This window comes from Ornithodoros turicata, chromosome 1 (genome assembly GCF_037126465.1).
Source record: "Ornithodoros turicata isolate Travis chromosome 1, ASM3712646v1, whole genome shotgun sequence".
NCBI lineage: Eukaryota > Metazoa > Arthropoda > Arachnida > Ixodida > Argasidae > Ornithodoros > Ornithodoros turicata.
In genome coordinates, this window is record NC_088201.1 from 79,355,357 (window position 1) to 79,372,316 (window position 16,960).

General features: G+C 44.8%; 1 protein-coding gene across 1 annotated transcript in view; it reads left to right on the forward strand.

Moving 5' to 3' along the window:
• Positions 1 to 3,450: 3,450 nt before the first annotated feature.
• Positions 3,451 to 16,960, forward strand: part of LOC135401371 (peroxidase-like) — a 64,541-nt gene continuing 51,031 nt past the window's right edge. Inside the window, exons 1-2 of the mRNA XM_064633749.1 lie at positions 3,451 to 3,471; positions 6,553 to 6,736. Of these exons, the coding sequence (XP_064489819.1) occupies positions 6,615 to 6,736 (122 nt within the window). The 5' untranslated portion in view covers positions 3,451 to 3,471; positions 6,553 to 6,614. The remainder of the gene's footprint in view (positions 3,472 to 6,552; positions 6,737 to 16,960) is intronic.

Below are 16,960 nucleotides of genomic sequence, written 5' to 3' on the forward strand. Positions count from 1 at the left end.
GCAAACTAAAAATGCTCTCTTTCATAATCTAATTTTACGCCTTCACAGACTCTTTGCAAAAGGGCATGACATACACTTTTGCTGGGTCCCCAGCCACGTGGGGATTGCTGGAAATGAGCTAGCTGATGCTGCAGCAAAGGCTGCATCATTGTCTCCTCCGCAAACTATGCAAATTCCCTTTCAGGACTACAGACCAGCTCTAAAAAGGGCTCTCGTATCACAGTGGCAGCTGACATGGGATACAGAACTTAATAACAAGTTGCATTTGGTAAAACCAATAATTAAAGAGTGGGAGAGTTCCTATCACCGAAATCGCTTCTTTGAAGTCACACTTTCCAGACTAAGAATAGGGCACACACACCTAACACACTAGCACCTACTTCTTGGACAACCGCAGCCAGAGTGCCAATACTGTCAGGAGCCTTTAACAGTTATTCACGTTTTAATAGCATGCCCAGCGTATGAACAGGATCGTTTTACCCACTTTTCACGATTCTATCGGTATTGCATACCATTACATCCCTCGCTTTTGCTTGGCAATGAGCCTTTAGTACCCCACGTGAATGTTTTAAGGTTTTTAGATTGTATCAAGATCTTACGAAATATATAAGTATTTTAGTCATCATTGGTATTTTACTCTTCACAAGACACCTCTAGAAGTTTTACATATATGCATACATTTTAATGTCTTCCTGATTTTAAACAAATCACTCATTACATAATCCATGAATTTTTCTTATCAGTGACTTGGCGCTCTTTGGCCTAAGTAGCCCTTGCGCCAGAAAACCTCTAACTACATACATACATACCATCTAAGTAGAATGGGTGCCTGGCTACTTATGGTACTGCGATATGGCATAATACGTATAATGTAAACATACTCTTAAATCAGTACCCTTTATTGTAACTTTTAGCGACGTGTAACCTCTACAGAGACGTAGATTTCAAAATATCGTCGAGGTTACACGTCCGATACCTCTATTTCGAAGTTTAAGACTCAAACCTGAAATTGAACACGTAATTGAAAAAAAAAAAGAAAGGAAAAAGAACCCTGAGCAGCCTTGTCCGCTAGAATCGAAACCGCAGCGCCTTTATGTGCTCTACTAAAAAATATGCGAAAATGCACAATTTTCAAGCGTTGTGCGAATTTTGTGGCTGCTTTCTCCTCTCCCCATCTCGGTATTACCCTTTCTGAACTGACATCAGGCTTTTCGGCAAAGCACAGAGCCCCCCGCTTTGCCCAAGGCATGAGTGGGAGGGGGAATAGTGATGCCGTTTCTCAGCCTATGTTATCGCCAAAATGCTGCCTTTCATTTTGTTCCCGCTGTTATCTTGTTTGACCTGCTCAACACCCCAAAACGACGCAGATAACAAAAATGGAATAACTGATTCCGCTGCTCGATAAGTGTGGTACTTTCTTCCAGGTTTTAACAATAGAAAAATAGTGGCATCGACTGGGACACTAGGAAGCGGGGGGTGCCCATGCTTTGAGTATGGTGAGCTAAAAAGACTGGTGTGCCGTTCGCCGGTTCTCATACGTACCCGCCGATGTTCCTGCCGAGAGATGGCGCCAACCGTATCTTGGCGCTATGCGATCAAATCGCCTCTTGCGACTGATTTCAGGGCTACTCGTCACGTGATTACTCACCTGCCGTTAGCCCATCAGCGTGCCTTTTGTTTGCGCTGCATGCAAGATGGACCTTGAGTGTCACCCGCAGCAGCAAACGAGTGACACACCTAGGTATTAGTCCTGATATTCGTCGGCGCTTTCCGATCTGCCCTCGGATTTGGGACATGTGTACTGTGATAACGATAAAGACCTGTTCGAGCAGCCCGTTTTGCCTTTGCGTAGTGGTATTGGTGGTATGTGCTCATCCTTGCCTTCATTTCAGCGACCTTTACCTTCTAGGTTCCGAGGTCCTGTAACGGGGAATTGTGAAAGGAATGTTTAAGTCGGTGTTGGGCTATGACCGTGAGATATATGTTAATTTCAGCTAACCAACGGAAGCGATAGAATTGCTTATCACAGTCCGCATATGTGCAGTCTGTAGAAGGAAGAAATCCGTAAGAGAAAAAGTACGACACGAAAATATAACGATTTATTTATTTATTTCAGAATACTGCTGGCCCCAGAAGGGACCCTGGAAGGGGTAGGTAACAGAAAAAGATGAGGATGTGAGCCGCGACAGAGCTACCCCAGGACGCCTACAAGCGGCGAAAATGCAAACAGATGCACATATGGTAAACAAGGTAACGTGCAGAATCTAGGACAAAGGTCTCAGAACGAGTGAGAGTAGTATGAGAAAAGTAATATCACGGAGGGTGGGGGGCACACCAAGCGTACACTTAGCAGGTCATAGGGCGCACCTATATTAGGCTTTTCAACTTGAAACTGTATAATCTATGAAGTCTGCATTGTGCTTGTCAGTAGTGAGGCCACAACCCAGGTGGCGAATTTCCCCATTTATAATTTATCAGTGTATTTGTTGTTGTTGTATAATGTAAAGCTAACAGCGCTTTTAGGCCGCTCTAACGGTGGATAGAATGAATTTAACATGATGTTCTAGGGGCCTTTGTATCGCATCAATTCCATTCAAGCATTTTCGGTTAATAATGCAAGTGTGACACTTTTTCTTTTTTTATATACACGACTCCGTTGTTCTGTTGATCAACAGTAAAAGCGAGCGTGCAGAGAGAATACTACAGCGCTGCTGCAGGCATAGGGAAGACTCTTGAGGGTCCACGCATGTCCCGTACACGCGAATGCGGCTACAACACCAGTATACAATTTCCTGTTTTATCGCGGATACCGTGTTCCTTTATAGCTCAATCAATCAATCAATCAATCAATCAACCTTTATAGCTACATAAGGAGCAAAGGAATTACATAACAAATAAGATGTGCGACAAGGTACACTGTATAGAATGCGCCATAGTTTAGATAAATGATAATTTAGTTGAACAATTTACGATCGGCCTATGTTCCGTGACAAAATGTTCCAAGCTTGCTGTACACAGCAACTCGATAATCTAAGTTGAAAAAAAGAGTGAAGAGAAAGAAACCAGGAAGGAGGCGGGCTCTTGGAAGCACTAATCACTCTTTATTTTGTTTTTCGCCCTGTCTGTCACCACCCAACCAAGATAAGACATGCGGCCACGTGCATTGCAACATTCCGATATCTTTCGATTGCAGGAATCGTCGGCTAGGCAGACGTGACGTTAGCAAATGTCACGTGGTTTCGTTACAATGAACTGCGGATGCTAGTAAATGGTCAGTACGCAAACCAACGTAGTGATGGTCCAAATATATTCACTACAAAAATAGCCAAGCATACTTACACCGTCACACACGGGACATGTTAGACTAGTTCAACGAGAACCCGCTTGGTTCGCAGCGAGCGCATAGCGCCGGAGCTCAGGAGCTTGCCTTCAAAACAGGGGCATCGCGCATTCCATGTATTGAATATGGCGGTAAGCACACCAGTTTTTCTAGCCCACCATACTTTGAGGGACAGCATGATATCAGTTGTGAAAGGGTGACAGCGTGAAGGGGATGGGGAAAGCGGCCGCAAAACTCGCACACCCTCGAAAATTCTGTATTTTCGATATTTTCTACAAGGGCGTAGAAAAGCGCTGCGGTTTCGGTTCTAGCAGTGCGGTGTACTAAAAGGAAGTCTGGCCATTAGGAGGAGCCTCAAAAAGAGGCTGGACCTGTCAATTAAACTTGGGGTCATTTCATTGGTTAACGTTTTCCATGGGGGCCACCATAACACCAAACTTTCTCCAAGATGGAGAATGGTGCTTGGAACTGCGAAACGGAGATTCCGTGACAAAAAATTTTTCACAGACTGCTTTGATTTCATACTGTGAGTGTATATCCTCATGTATGTATCTGCAATATCAGCTTCAACTTTCGCTCCGCCATCATTATTTACGCGAAAATGAGATGAAAATGTTTCGTCGCTAACATTAGGCCTAGTTAAGACAGCAATCCCATGAAAATAGCAAGAAAGACGCCCCTGATGCGTAAGATTTTGCATTATATCATTGAAGTTTATTGATACATCTTTGCGCATTTTTTATTCCATCTACTTACGTTACGTAATTTAAAATTTCATACCGGCAGCCGTCTGCTACGAAGAAGCGGTTCTACCCGTCTCCTGGCCAATCACTTCTGCCAGCAAGAATTTCTGAAATTCTGAATCTTCCCAACATGCCTCTCTCCATGCAGATGGCGTTGATAAAAGTGGGCGCAAAATCCGTCGTTTTAGTCTGTCACCAGTGATATCCGTTTCAATCCAAACCCATCAATTTTCTCCAAAATGGTGGCACCCAGTAAATAATAGTGAGGTATAGTACTGGATGGATGTAATGATAGACAACTGTATTTCGACCTGTGATTGGCTACATACCTCAAAAAGTGGGTGGAGCCTCAGGTATTGGCAGGTCCCATTAATGGCCAGACTCGTTTTAATACACGGCACTGGGTTCTAGCGGACTCGACTCCTCAGGGTTGTGCTCTACAACTTTGCAATGGCGCAGTCAACCTCTTTTAACTAATTATTAAGATTAATTATGACAGTTGTTTAGCGGCTGCACTAATTACTGATACACCACTGCATTTGAGTAGGCCCGTCGTGATTCATAGATATATTTATCGAGACTAGACTTTTCCGAAAGCAAAATAAATTGCGAATTTAAAAAAATTCTGGTCAGTCTTACATGTTGACCCGAGCCGAGCCGGTGAGACGTCGCCACAACTGGGATAGACAAATAAACTCATAAATAAACAAATAAACAAAACAAGATAAACAAATAAACAAATAAAATCATACGTGGAACACTCGATCGTAATTGGTGAGGAAAGCGCTACGTCAAAATGACGCAAAGTTAGAGCGCGGGGCGGAGCTAAAATGCGAAAGAGTGCAGTGAATATTTCATCCGTATGCAAGCGCCTTTTGTTTTTGAGCGTTAGTAATTGCAAGGAGTTTTCACTGCACAAGTTTCAATAACATAACACAAAGAAATGTGCACCTTTTGTACCTGTTTACGGCCCCTTTAAGCTCCTGTGCCAGCTGCGGCGAGCTGGGAGAGGAGAATTGTTTGTTTGTTTTTTTCTCCCCTCACCGGAATCGCACAGAATGACGTCACATTCACTCCTTATTTTTCTTTCCTCCTTGGGGAAACGACGATGATGACATGACGATGACGTCCACTATATTGGTCGTCAGTTCCTCAGCGCCGTACAGAGCATATCTATAGTTATAGTACGGCCCTATCCTTGTGTACATGACACGTCACGTGTCACATCTGGGTACTTTTACGAATGAAGAGCTTAAAAGTGCCCAAGGCTTTGACCCAATACGTGCGCAGCCGTTTTACTCACTCTACTGAGCTCTGAATTCTTTAAAAAAAAACACTATTTATTCAATAGCGCGGTGGCCCGTATGTGACCCGTACGATGTTCGAATACGTGGAACTTTCCAGGTTTCTCGAAAACGACTTTGAAAGACTATATCATTTCTCACTGACTGTGATGTGCTCTGTATCCACTGAATTCAAAGGTGTTCTGAAGATTATAACATTGCAACAAATATGTACTCATATATAAATGTGGTGCCGAGATTATACCTAATTTTTTGAATAACAGCTGTGTGCGCGCCTGAAACGATTGATTACAGATAGCACGGTACCAAACGGTTTTCAAACTACTTCCAGTCTCGTGACGTGATCTCGCCGGTCATGACGCCCCATATGTAATCGAATTATGACATTTTCAAATAGTACATATCTGCATCTCTCATCTCGCTGAAAGCACAGGTATGTGTGTGTGTGTGGGCGTACCCAGCATCAGCGATAGGGGCTTCGTATTGAGCCCCCCTTACCATGGAGCTAACTATTGTATGGTTGCATTTCAAAATGAGTGAAGTGAGGATTGAGGGTAAAATATTTTTATTCTGAGTTATGCGCAAGTGAATTTCTGCAGACGCCCTTGAGCGGGACAGCTCTCGCTGTGTTCTCGAACACCCATGCACTAAAACTCACTAATAGTGAGTTTCAGCCCATTGTAGGCTATCGCCTATGCGTACGTAAAGGATAGGGCGGTGGTTCTGCGCACTGCGCGAAACACTCTGTATGTTTTGCACGTGCGCAGAACCATCGACGGTATCCCTTACGTACGCATACCTAGTGGCGCAGCGTACCATGCACTAGAACTCACTGTTCTCTCGTATTTGACGTAGCAATGTTTAATTCCCCCATCCGAGTATCCCGTTTGTGATTCTAAAAAAATGGCGACGTTGATATCGATATATTTTACTTCTCACATTAGTAAGTTCAGGACAGTGCTAACCAACGTGCGGTGAATAATAATTTGTGCTCGTTTTCGCAGCATTAAGAAGGTTGTCATGCAGTTTATGGGATAACGAATAAATGAAATGAAACTATAAGTAAACAATGAAACTACCCTGCTACCTGAAATATATTTCTGCTAAATGCTCATGTTACAATGGACGTCTCACTTTTGGCGCATGCGCCTCGTCCTGAAAGCAGGTAGCAGTGTTCCTGTCGCTATTCAACCAAGCGGGAACAGCTTGCAAGCTACCACCCACGTCATGGAAGCAGACACGTGCCTGCTAACGCCATCTGTGCCCCAGAGGTCGTCCATTGAACTGCGGTGTATATATCTCTGTAGCATTCTGCAGCTGAGGGCACATCGGAGCACCATGCGCAACAGGTACAGCATATTTCTGTCGCAGTCAGTCTACTTTGATTTTAGAAGATCCGTGTTCTCGTTCGAAATCGTGCCGTAACCAAATCGTAACTATATCGCATTGTCTTGTCAAGTCCTCTTTTTTTTTCTTTGTTAGCTTTGGGCAATTCGATTAGTATGGAACAGCAACTATCCCATTTTGTTACCCCGTTGCGTTATAGCTTTCTGTCTCCTCCGTCCGTGTGGTTACGCCCAAACTTTGAAATGCTTTTAATGAATGTATTGTGATGTAAACTTTGTAGATATGGTATGCGTTGGAATAGGTGCGAACATAAGCGCTTGCGGTTAGGGGCTTTTCAGCCGTTACTGATTTGCCGATATAAAGAGAGAGAGAGAGCAGCACCGATGCCACTGTTGCGATTGGTTTACGCGGCCATGCGGACGCCCATTATGACGGAGCATGTAACTACTGGACGATTAGCTACCTAAAATTCATTGATTTTTTTTAATTAGTTGTTTTCGCGAAAATACGTGATAGCAGATTGGAGGTCACCATTATTTGAAGCCACTCTCTTTCTCAAAAATCCTGAAACCAGCACGCACTTTGATAGAGGTATAAAGAGCCAAACACTGGTATGAAAATGAGGCGAAAGCAGAATATACGCGCTTCTCGAGCGCGCAAAATGACATCGCTTCGGGCGGGAAGCGGTCTGTCTGGCCACCGAATCAGCGTTTACTCCAATCAGCTTGATAGCTTCAAATCATGTGGCCTTCCCATGCGAACGCCCTTTCGCTGTTTTTGCGCTCGAGAAGTGCGTAGTTCTAGTTTCGTCTCATTTGCATACCAAAGTCTGGCGACATTCCCGTATCTCGAAGTACGTGCTCGTTTAAGGACTTTTGAGAAAGAGGGTGGGTTCAAACAATGGTCGCCGCCAATTCTGCTGTCTCAGATTTTCGCGAGAACAACCAATCAAAAAGTTAATGAACGAATTTTAGGTAACTAGTCGTCCAGTAGTTGTTTCCCACAGGCCGTCCGCACGCCGTCGCGTAACTTTTTTTTTATTTATATTTTTTATTCCGTGTTAGCGCTGCGAAGCAAGCCGTCGCGTGACCCGCCCGTGAAAATGGCATCTGCTACTCTCACAGCTTTAAAAAAAATCTGTAACCGATAAAGAAACCCATACAGGGTGTCCCAGAAAACGTGTCATTCAATTATAATAAAAAAAAATACGCCACCTAGAATCATGCGGTCAACGGTACGTCATCCTACTAGCTCTTTGCCACCTCCTGATGTGAATGTCATGTAACGCAAGGTTTATTATGTAAATTTTTGCGAACTGACCTCGGAAATTTGCTAAGTAAAGGTCACTTTTTTACCCCACCAATGTGAAGAGCGTGCCGAATTTACTCAAATTCAGGATAATTGACAGTGATATTCAGGAGCTATGCCATCGGAAAATATTGCCGAACATCATGGTCTTCGGGGCACCAAGAGCATAGCGCTCGATGACGTTTGGAGCGGAATAGTTGTCAGTCCGACGAAAGGAGGTTGCAAACCCAGCCCACAGAGTGATAGTAGAAAGCGATAACACAGGCATGGCTTATTGTATCCGGCTTCCACTGGAAGCATGCCTTCCCTCTCCCAATTTCAGGAACCATGACTTTTTTTTTACTATGACTCTGTGGGATGGGTTTGCGACCTCCTTTCGTTACGTCCGTTCGTTTCGTCATACGACGGGATCGACGCAAGACATGCCGTTTGCGTCGATTCCGTCATATGAATGTGTTTATGAGCGAGAAAACATGCAAGAGTGAAAGGGGGATGAGTGAGAGAGTGGTTAGTTTGTTCCTTCGGATGATGCACCCTTGGAAGTCGCTAGGGAGGTGTGTTAGCTTAGCTCAATTAGTAGAGCACTGGACTGATAACCCAGAAGATGTGGGTTCGAGTCCTACAGCTGGCTAACCTTTTCAGTGACTTCTTTTTTTCATCATAGAGAGTCCTGTTTGCCTGCGAGTCAAACTAAAGGGTGACTGGGATCCACCCCCGAGATCTGACATTACACTGACAAAGTACAACAAACATAACACTGTCACGCCTATACTACAACAACATTTTTAATATTTGAAACATAGCTTCCGGAATCACGTTCAGATGTACGCGGATGGGTCGAAGTCTAGCGCTGGAGTGACGTGTGCCATGGTCTCTGGAACGTGCACAAGATCACACCGTATCAAAAACATTGCATCCATCTTTACAACAGAAGTTTATGCTATTATCCTTGCACTGAATTGCATTCCTGAAGGCTGCATAAAATCAGCAGTTGTGTACACGGATTCCCTGAATTCCCTTAAAGGGACGGTCTCGTACCCCCTGCCCCTTTCATAAAGTGTACCATTCGATTGCCCTTTGTTGAAAATGGAATACTGCTAATTTACCCGACAAAACACGCCACAGTTATTAAATAACCGAATTAAATTGATAAAGATTGCAGAGCATGCCGCGATCTGTGTTGGCAACAATAAGACCGGCCACGTCGCCCTGCGGGAAAGTCCGTGATAGGATACAGAAATCGTCTGCTTTTGCGCGCGCTAGTGCATCGGCGTGAGCAGACGACTTTCAGAAGTTACTGGGCACCGCGGCAACCCTCGTACATTTTCTTTCAGTTCTCAGGTGAAAAACGCGCATTCTAAGTAGTGGCAAGCATGGCGGTTCACAACAACTATGTTAATCCTCAAATACAAGTTAAAAGTCGCAGAACAACCCCATCCACAATCTCAAATCTGAAGTTGCTGGCCATCGGCGCGCGCGGTCGCACTACAGCTCCGACCAAATATATATTACGCGCGCTTCCGTTACCCTCCCCGTTGTACACTGATCATGCTTCGAAATGAAGTGTCGCTGACGACGTACATGGAGAAGGAGTACGAGTTGATTTAAAAAGCGCATTAAGTACTCGCGGAAAGAAAACACGTGACTTAGCTTCCACGTATCGGATTGTGCGCCACATTATGGGAGACCCCACAGTCAATGCTCGGACAACATTCTCCGCTCGCGGAGGTATATGCCTGAGTGTCCCCATTTCGAGAGCAAAGGGGATTACTCAACCCAAGGTGCTTCTGCAAGTTACAATTACCATGACAACGACGACGCACCCGCAGGCCGACGTCATACGTGACGTGTGCATGAGAGAAGCGCAGCTTTCGTCGTCTGCTCTTACGGCACGTTTCGACAAATTCCTCCAAAACGACTTGGTTATTTCGAATGAAACTTTGACGGTTGTATGTGTACAGTACTCGTGAAACTAGTTTTGGCTAAGTTTCGGAATCGCCCCGGCTGTACGAGAGCGTCCCTTTAATGCTATCTGTAGCAGACACACACAAGCAGCAGGATCACAAGCAGAATAATTTTCTTGTGCAGCGAGCACAGTACATAGCCCACACGATAAACAAGAATGGCTATTCTGTAATTTTATTCTGGGTGCTCAGCCACGTTGGAATACAGGGCAATGAATTAGCAGACCAGGCTCCTGCAGCTGTAGCTTCAAGTGATATAACCTCTTTTGAATTACCGTTACAAGATATTGCGTCTTCACTAAAGCAACCAATTCATATAAACTAGCAAAACTTGTGGGACAGCCAAACACATAACACGCTTCATTTGAGTTGAGTAAACCGAACATTCAAAGTCGTGGAGAGTGCCCAGAAAATCGTCTTCTAAGTGTGATATTAACAAGGTTACGCATAGGACATACATTCATCACTCATCCCAAGCAGCACAGCATGTTGGCCCAATGTTTGACCAATATTGGCAAAGTCGGCCCAATATTGGGCCAAGATTGGACCAATATTAGACCAGTATTGCCAATATTGGTCCAATATTGGCCCAACATGTTGTGCTGCTTGGGATGGGTTTTTACTACGTGGTGAGGAGCCACCTCAGTGCGAGCACTTTGGTGAGCTTTTCTCCGTTATACACAGACTCATTTGATGTCCTTATTATGAGGCCCATCGTAAACATTACTTTAGACGGTTTTATACACATTATTTACCTCTTCACCCAGCCCTGTTGCTCGATGATGAGGCTATCGTCCCTTTTAGCAGAGTTTTGAACTTCTTGATAGACATCGAGATGGTCAATCTTTTGTAATTTTATACAGCTGTTTTATGCATTTGTAAATATGTTTTTACTAGACATCGTATCGAACTTTAACTGATCACATTCTTATCATTGTCCATGCACAAGTTTAACTAGGTATAATTTCACCACAGTTTTGGCGCACTATGACCTTAATTGTCCGTGAGCCATTAAAACCCGAATCATCATCATCAAACTGAAGGATGAGGTGTTTAAGTTTAATGCGATTGCGTATACCAATAACACTGGACTGAAGAACTGCTTGGCGTATTAGGTCACTATCACGCTAACGTCTGTGTTTCTTAGTGCTTTTGGTTTGAGGCATTCCAAAATCGAACTCACGATGCGACACACCTTGCCATGGTTCTCTCTCTCCCGCGATAATGCTCCATGTAACATCCCCTCAGGGTCCCTATTCGGACAATTCTTGAAACGGCTGTTACGTCCATCGATGTAGCTCCCTGAGATGACCTCCTAACATTCATTTCAGGACATGGACGTTGGGACCTATTTGGGACGTCCGTAGGAGATAGCGTTCTATCTGGGCGATTTCTTCCGCGGGTTCCTGCATTAGCTTACAAAATACATACACACACATACTCACAAACAGATACAAAAATAACCCATTACCGCCTGAAGAAACATTTCGCTTCGTTATATCCTTTCAAGCGTAAGACGACTTCGTCTCCTTTGTGAAGGTATTTGTCCTTGGAGAGTGCTTGAGATCGCCAGCATTGCTTGTATACGTTGTTTCGTGCTGAGTCGTAGACGCCAGATGTTCCAAGACCATGAGCAACATACTGGCGCTGTTGGAGCGCCTTTCTATTGGCCAGTACACAGCACCCTTTACAGCATTGGTAACAGAAGTGTACTACAGTAAACGGAGGTATGGAAAGGAAGGGCTGATCAATTTGCCTCAAACCTGGGATCTAATTTTTGATTCACGGAGCTTTATTAAAAGTCTTGAATCGGTATTTAAATGTTATGACGGCCGTCGCATATATCACAGACCACCGAATTTTATATGTCATGAGTATGTTCGAGGATCGCCGAAAGAGACGTTGGGCTGATGCGTGCAAACTACAGTCCTGCGCGGGTCGGATTTTTTTTTACCTCGACCCGCATCCGCACGTGCAAGATCCGCACCAGGCTCACAACCCCTGCTTCATTAAAAGTGGAGCACGCACGCGCCTGCTACCCCCATATACAGGGTGTTTCACGAAAATCCCCCGGCTGAATAATTCGTGAACACGTGCCGCCATCGAAGAAATTTCTTTTTGGTAGAGATCCTTGGGACATCGGCCATGAACTGAGTAGTGAGCGGCTCATTTGCATACGCTCACTAATTAAACACACATATTAAGTTTTAACATTTACTTTGCACGCTTACGGAAACTCTGTTTTACGCATCGGGACCTTCAGCGAAAAGTATTCCAAGAAAAAAACCACGTCGACACCTAGTGATTTTTTCGAGTAATTAATTGGTTTCGGTTTATATATTTCTTCCGCGGAGCAGTGCCCCTATGCGCTCTTTCGATCAGCTATCCGTCTGTCAATTTCGTGTTTATCCGCCTGGTTCACGCACCGGGGCGACGGAAGATTAGGAACAGCCGCAAGAGACGCTTTGGTATTCGTTCTCAAAGCGACTGATAAACAGCGCTGGCGGTTTTGTGGTTCCGTAGGTGAGGTAGCATGCTCTTATCATGGATGATGACAAATGCGCCACGAGCGCTGTGAACTAGTCGGGTACACTCTTAAAAATTAGCTACACCACATAGCACGCTCTTTGCCAACCATCATCCCGAATGACAACCTTCTCGCTCGATTTGTTGAAAACGGGAGGAGGGACCTTTTTTTCCCCTTATGTTCGGCATAATTGGTACAAAAAAAAGCGTACGCCTCCTATTTTCCTCAAATCAAGGGAGAGAATGTTGAGATTCGGAATGATGTTTGGCTAGGAGCGTGCTATGTGGTGTAGCGAAGTTTTAAGAGTGTACCCCACTAGTTCACAGCGCTCGCGCGCATTCGTCGTCATCCATGGTAAGAGCACGCTATCTCACCTACGGAACGAAAGAACCGCCAGCGCTGTTTATCAGTCGCTTTGAGAACGAATACCAAAGCGTCTCTTGCGGCTCTTCCTAATCTTCTGTCGCCCCCGTGCGTGAACTAGGCGGAATCCATCGAGTCAAGAGATCCACCGATGGATCTCTTGACTCGGAGGATCTCTTGACCCGTTGGATCTCTTGACCCGGTTGGATCTCTTGACTCGTCTGAAGGTTCGCCAGGCTTGGATCTTTTGACGCATTTGTGGTACGTCGTTAACTCTAACATCGCTAAGCAGAAATTACTCTGATCTTTGTTGTCAATGCGCCATTAAACTCCAATCATCATCATCATCATCATCATCATCAAATTACTCGTATCGAAATACGAGGGACTCGTTTTACGTGCGGTATAAATAGAATACAAATGCAGGTGCGAAATCAACATCTCATTTTCATTGACTTAGTTACTCACTTTGTAACACATAGCGCAGTCAAAGAAAAGCCGACAGTTCTCTTATGTCATTTGTGTTAAAAACAGGTGGTTGCATTGTAAGATCAACCTGTTTGTAACGCAGGATTTATATGAGTGCTGTCTTTTTTTTTTTTTTTTTTTCAGCGCTTCGTGTTAGAGATTATCTCTACAGTTAGCGTGGGCTACGTACACTCACGTTGGGTGGGCCGGCTGCTGTTTAAAACACGTTGATTATTCAAACACTTCGTATAGTCTAAGGGTCAAGTCGCTGTTGTGGACAGACATTCTGCATGGCGGAACCGTCTGATCATGGACTCTCTCAGGGTACGAAAGATAGCTTCATATGCCCGAACATCTTTTTTTTTCTTTTTGTGTATGTGTGCTATTCTGTATCAAGTTTTCCCTTAATTTTTCCCGCCGTCCACAAAAGGACAAAGACAAAGCACTTTGCGGCTGGGCCCATTATTATTGGTAAGAAACTTCAGTTCTGGCATAACGTGGGGACGGCTGCGCCAATGGACACAAAAGTACAAAGACAACTATGAATCCAGCAGTATACCCTGCATTTTGGGGTTGAGGTCAATGAACGTGACGGGTCAATGTTCATTGGAAAGCACAGTCAGACAGTATTTTCCCGCACGGTCAGTAAAAGAATAGAATAACGTGATAAGGGTGGGGGCCAATGAAAAGAACGCGACAATTGGATAAGTTTTAAGCCCTGCGGCCTACGAGTCTTTGTAAGTTGAGCTCAATATTCTTGGTAACAAGCATCCGTTCTGGCATAGCGTGTTACGGCGCTGGGGGCAATGGACATAAACGTACAAAGGCCAAAGAGGGACTCGCCGCCGTAACCTACAGCACAACCGCAGGATTTTCTCGCTTACTTTTTTTTTGTGGGTGTGCGTGTGTGGTAAGAAGAGAGAAAACACCGAAAAGTCTTCACTGTTACCGGGCATATTACTTCCTAACTTAATGCTACGTACGAGCGCAATCGTTCTGCAATGAACATGGTAAGGGATAGACTTTCTTTTCTGCCGCTAATCCTGACCAGTGTGACGCTTTGACTGGTTGGTGGTTGGATCTCTTGACCCGCCTGTCACGTGACCGGTTGGATCTCCTGACTCGTTGCATCTGTTGACCGGGTTGGAACTCTTGATGCTTTGGATCTTTTGACTCGCCTGTCACGTGACCGGTTGGATCTCCTAACTCGATGGATCTCTTGACTCGTTGGATCTCTTGGCCGGAAGCGCGAAATTGACAGCCGGATGGCTGATCGAAAGAGCGCATAGGTGTACTGTTCCGCGCAAGAAATATATAAACCGAAACCAATTAATTACTCGAAAAAATCACTAGGTGTCGACGCGGTTTTTTTCTTTGAATACTTTTCGCTGAAGGTTCCGATGCGTAAAGCAGGGGTTCCGTAAGCGTGCGAAGTAAAAGTTAAAAGTTAGCATGTTTATTTAATTAGTGACGGTATGCAAATGAGCCGCACACTACTCAGTTCATGGCCGATGACCCAAGGATCTCTACCAAAAAGAAATTTCTTCCATGGCGCCACCTGTTCACGAATTATTCAGCCGGGGGTTTTTTGTGAAACACCCTGTATATATTTTCGAAAATCCCACCCACACCCGACCCGAGATATATTATATGGGGTGAGAAGGGAAAGTGAGCACCAAGGTGTGCCCGTGACGGGGTTTCACTTATGGGTGAGGGAGCACTGCGTGAGCTCACAAGTGGGCGCACGAGTGCTGGTCAGGCCCTTGAAATCCCTCATTACCCTTGATTTTTCAAAAAGGTTTTCAAGGGCCCTTAGTGCAGACTCACTCCTTGTACTCCTTGAAAATGCGGGCGGAGGTACTTAACTCATCTCATCATCGTCTCTTTATGTATGTGTTAACCGAAATCAACACACTGCAAGTGATGCGGAGTTGTAAAGCCTTTGGACGAAGGAGCACGTGCCCTGTTAGGGTTTGTTCTGATGAGGAGACCCTGTTGGACACTTTCGTTTTCGTATATACAAAATTGCGCGTCGTGGTTCCCGTCTTTCATCAACTTTCAACATGTCTCATGTATCGAATATGGGTCCTTAGACCCATATTCAAAGGCTAAGAAGGTTAAGGCTATATAGAAAGGCTATGCGTGAAGTGCAAGTTCATCACTCCCCTGGGACATAAATAGTATTGCTGGTATGCAAGATCAGAGCCAAGTAATCCCCACCGAGCAAGATGCGCGATACACAAGAAGGCCAGCCTCGTCACAATGTGTGAATCGGCGTTGAAAAGTCGCCTACGATGCTCCAAGCACCTATCCCGAGCAGCAGCAGGTGAGGGGAGCTCTCCATCGCAGGGTACATGCCAGCGGGAAAGCTAACGTTGAGAATGGCATCTGCGTGAAAACTCACGAAGTTGCTTTGACATCCAACTGTTGAAGTGACCTATAGGAAGCATGATCTAGTTGCAGAAGTACTTGAAAGACCATCGAATTTTTGTTCCTTAATTCAGTGGGAACCACATATGCGAGTAGAAGCAAAGAACTTGGGACGATCATGCGTCATTTTGGGTGCTGTTGAGTTATGAAACAGGTCTATCTATTCCCAGTCTGGCAACGCCTGAAAACTGCTATATAGCTGCTAAATAGCTATAGTGCTGAATAGCAGCTTTTGCTGAATGAAAACTCGAACATCACGTTTACTCAATCGCAAATTCCTCCTCAATGAGCAAAGGATAATGTTCGTTTTCTTTAATTTGCATTATCATGGAAGATTATCGTGCGAACAAAATGTTCTTTAAAAACTATCAAACCTTGCTACGTAAGTGCAATCCACTAAAGGGAAGAAAAAGTACTCTTTTGCTCAAAGTGATAGCAGCTTTTCGTCACCCATGGATGAAGTCGCATCTTCAGATGGTAGCGGTCTTTGGATAACGAGGAGGTCGCCCAGCTACGGGCACGCGCAGCCAGAAGAAGCGGAGTGAAGACACGGGTTGAGAAGCTGCCCAGCACATCCGGCCCTCCGGAATATTCCATCACTAACCAATCAGGACTCATGTAGGGTAATACCATCTCCTCTACACAGGTATTAACAAAACAAGATCAGGACGACGGAACTACCAACAGTAAAATTCCGCAGTTAAGAGACGTGGCGAAACACCTGGAAAAGAAAAACGAGGAGTTGCAACAGAAGTTAGACGCACTGTGCAGCAGTGGGCGCAGCGAGCCAGCAGCGCAAATGTCGTTCCTGTCTACAATGCATCCCGTATCACTAATGCCGTATCGGAAGGAAGCTTCAGAACCTGCTGAATTCCATAGAGGAAAGTGGCGAACCACTTGTATTACAAGCTCAACTACAACTCAGAGACAATAATAGACAGAAACGGGCTGTATCATAAACTTGATCACAACGACCATCAGGTCATGTTCGATATTGCTATCTCGGTTCCCTTCCACACTTATTTTGACATCACGAGAGCTCAGCAGCAGACGGTTGAGCGCATCGTTTCAATACTACACGAGCACACAATGAGCAATACGGCCTGGCACTACATAAACCGAGCTTTTTGGCTTGTCCTAGCAGTCCCACATTGCTCTGTATGTAT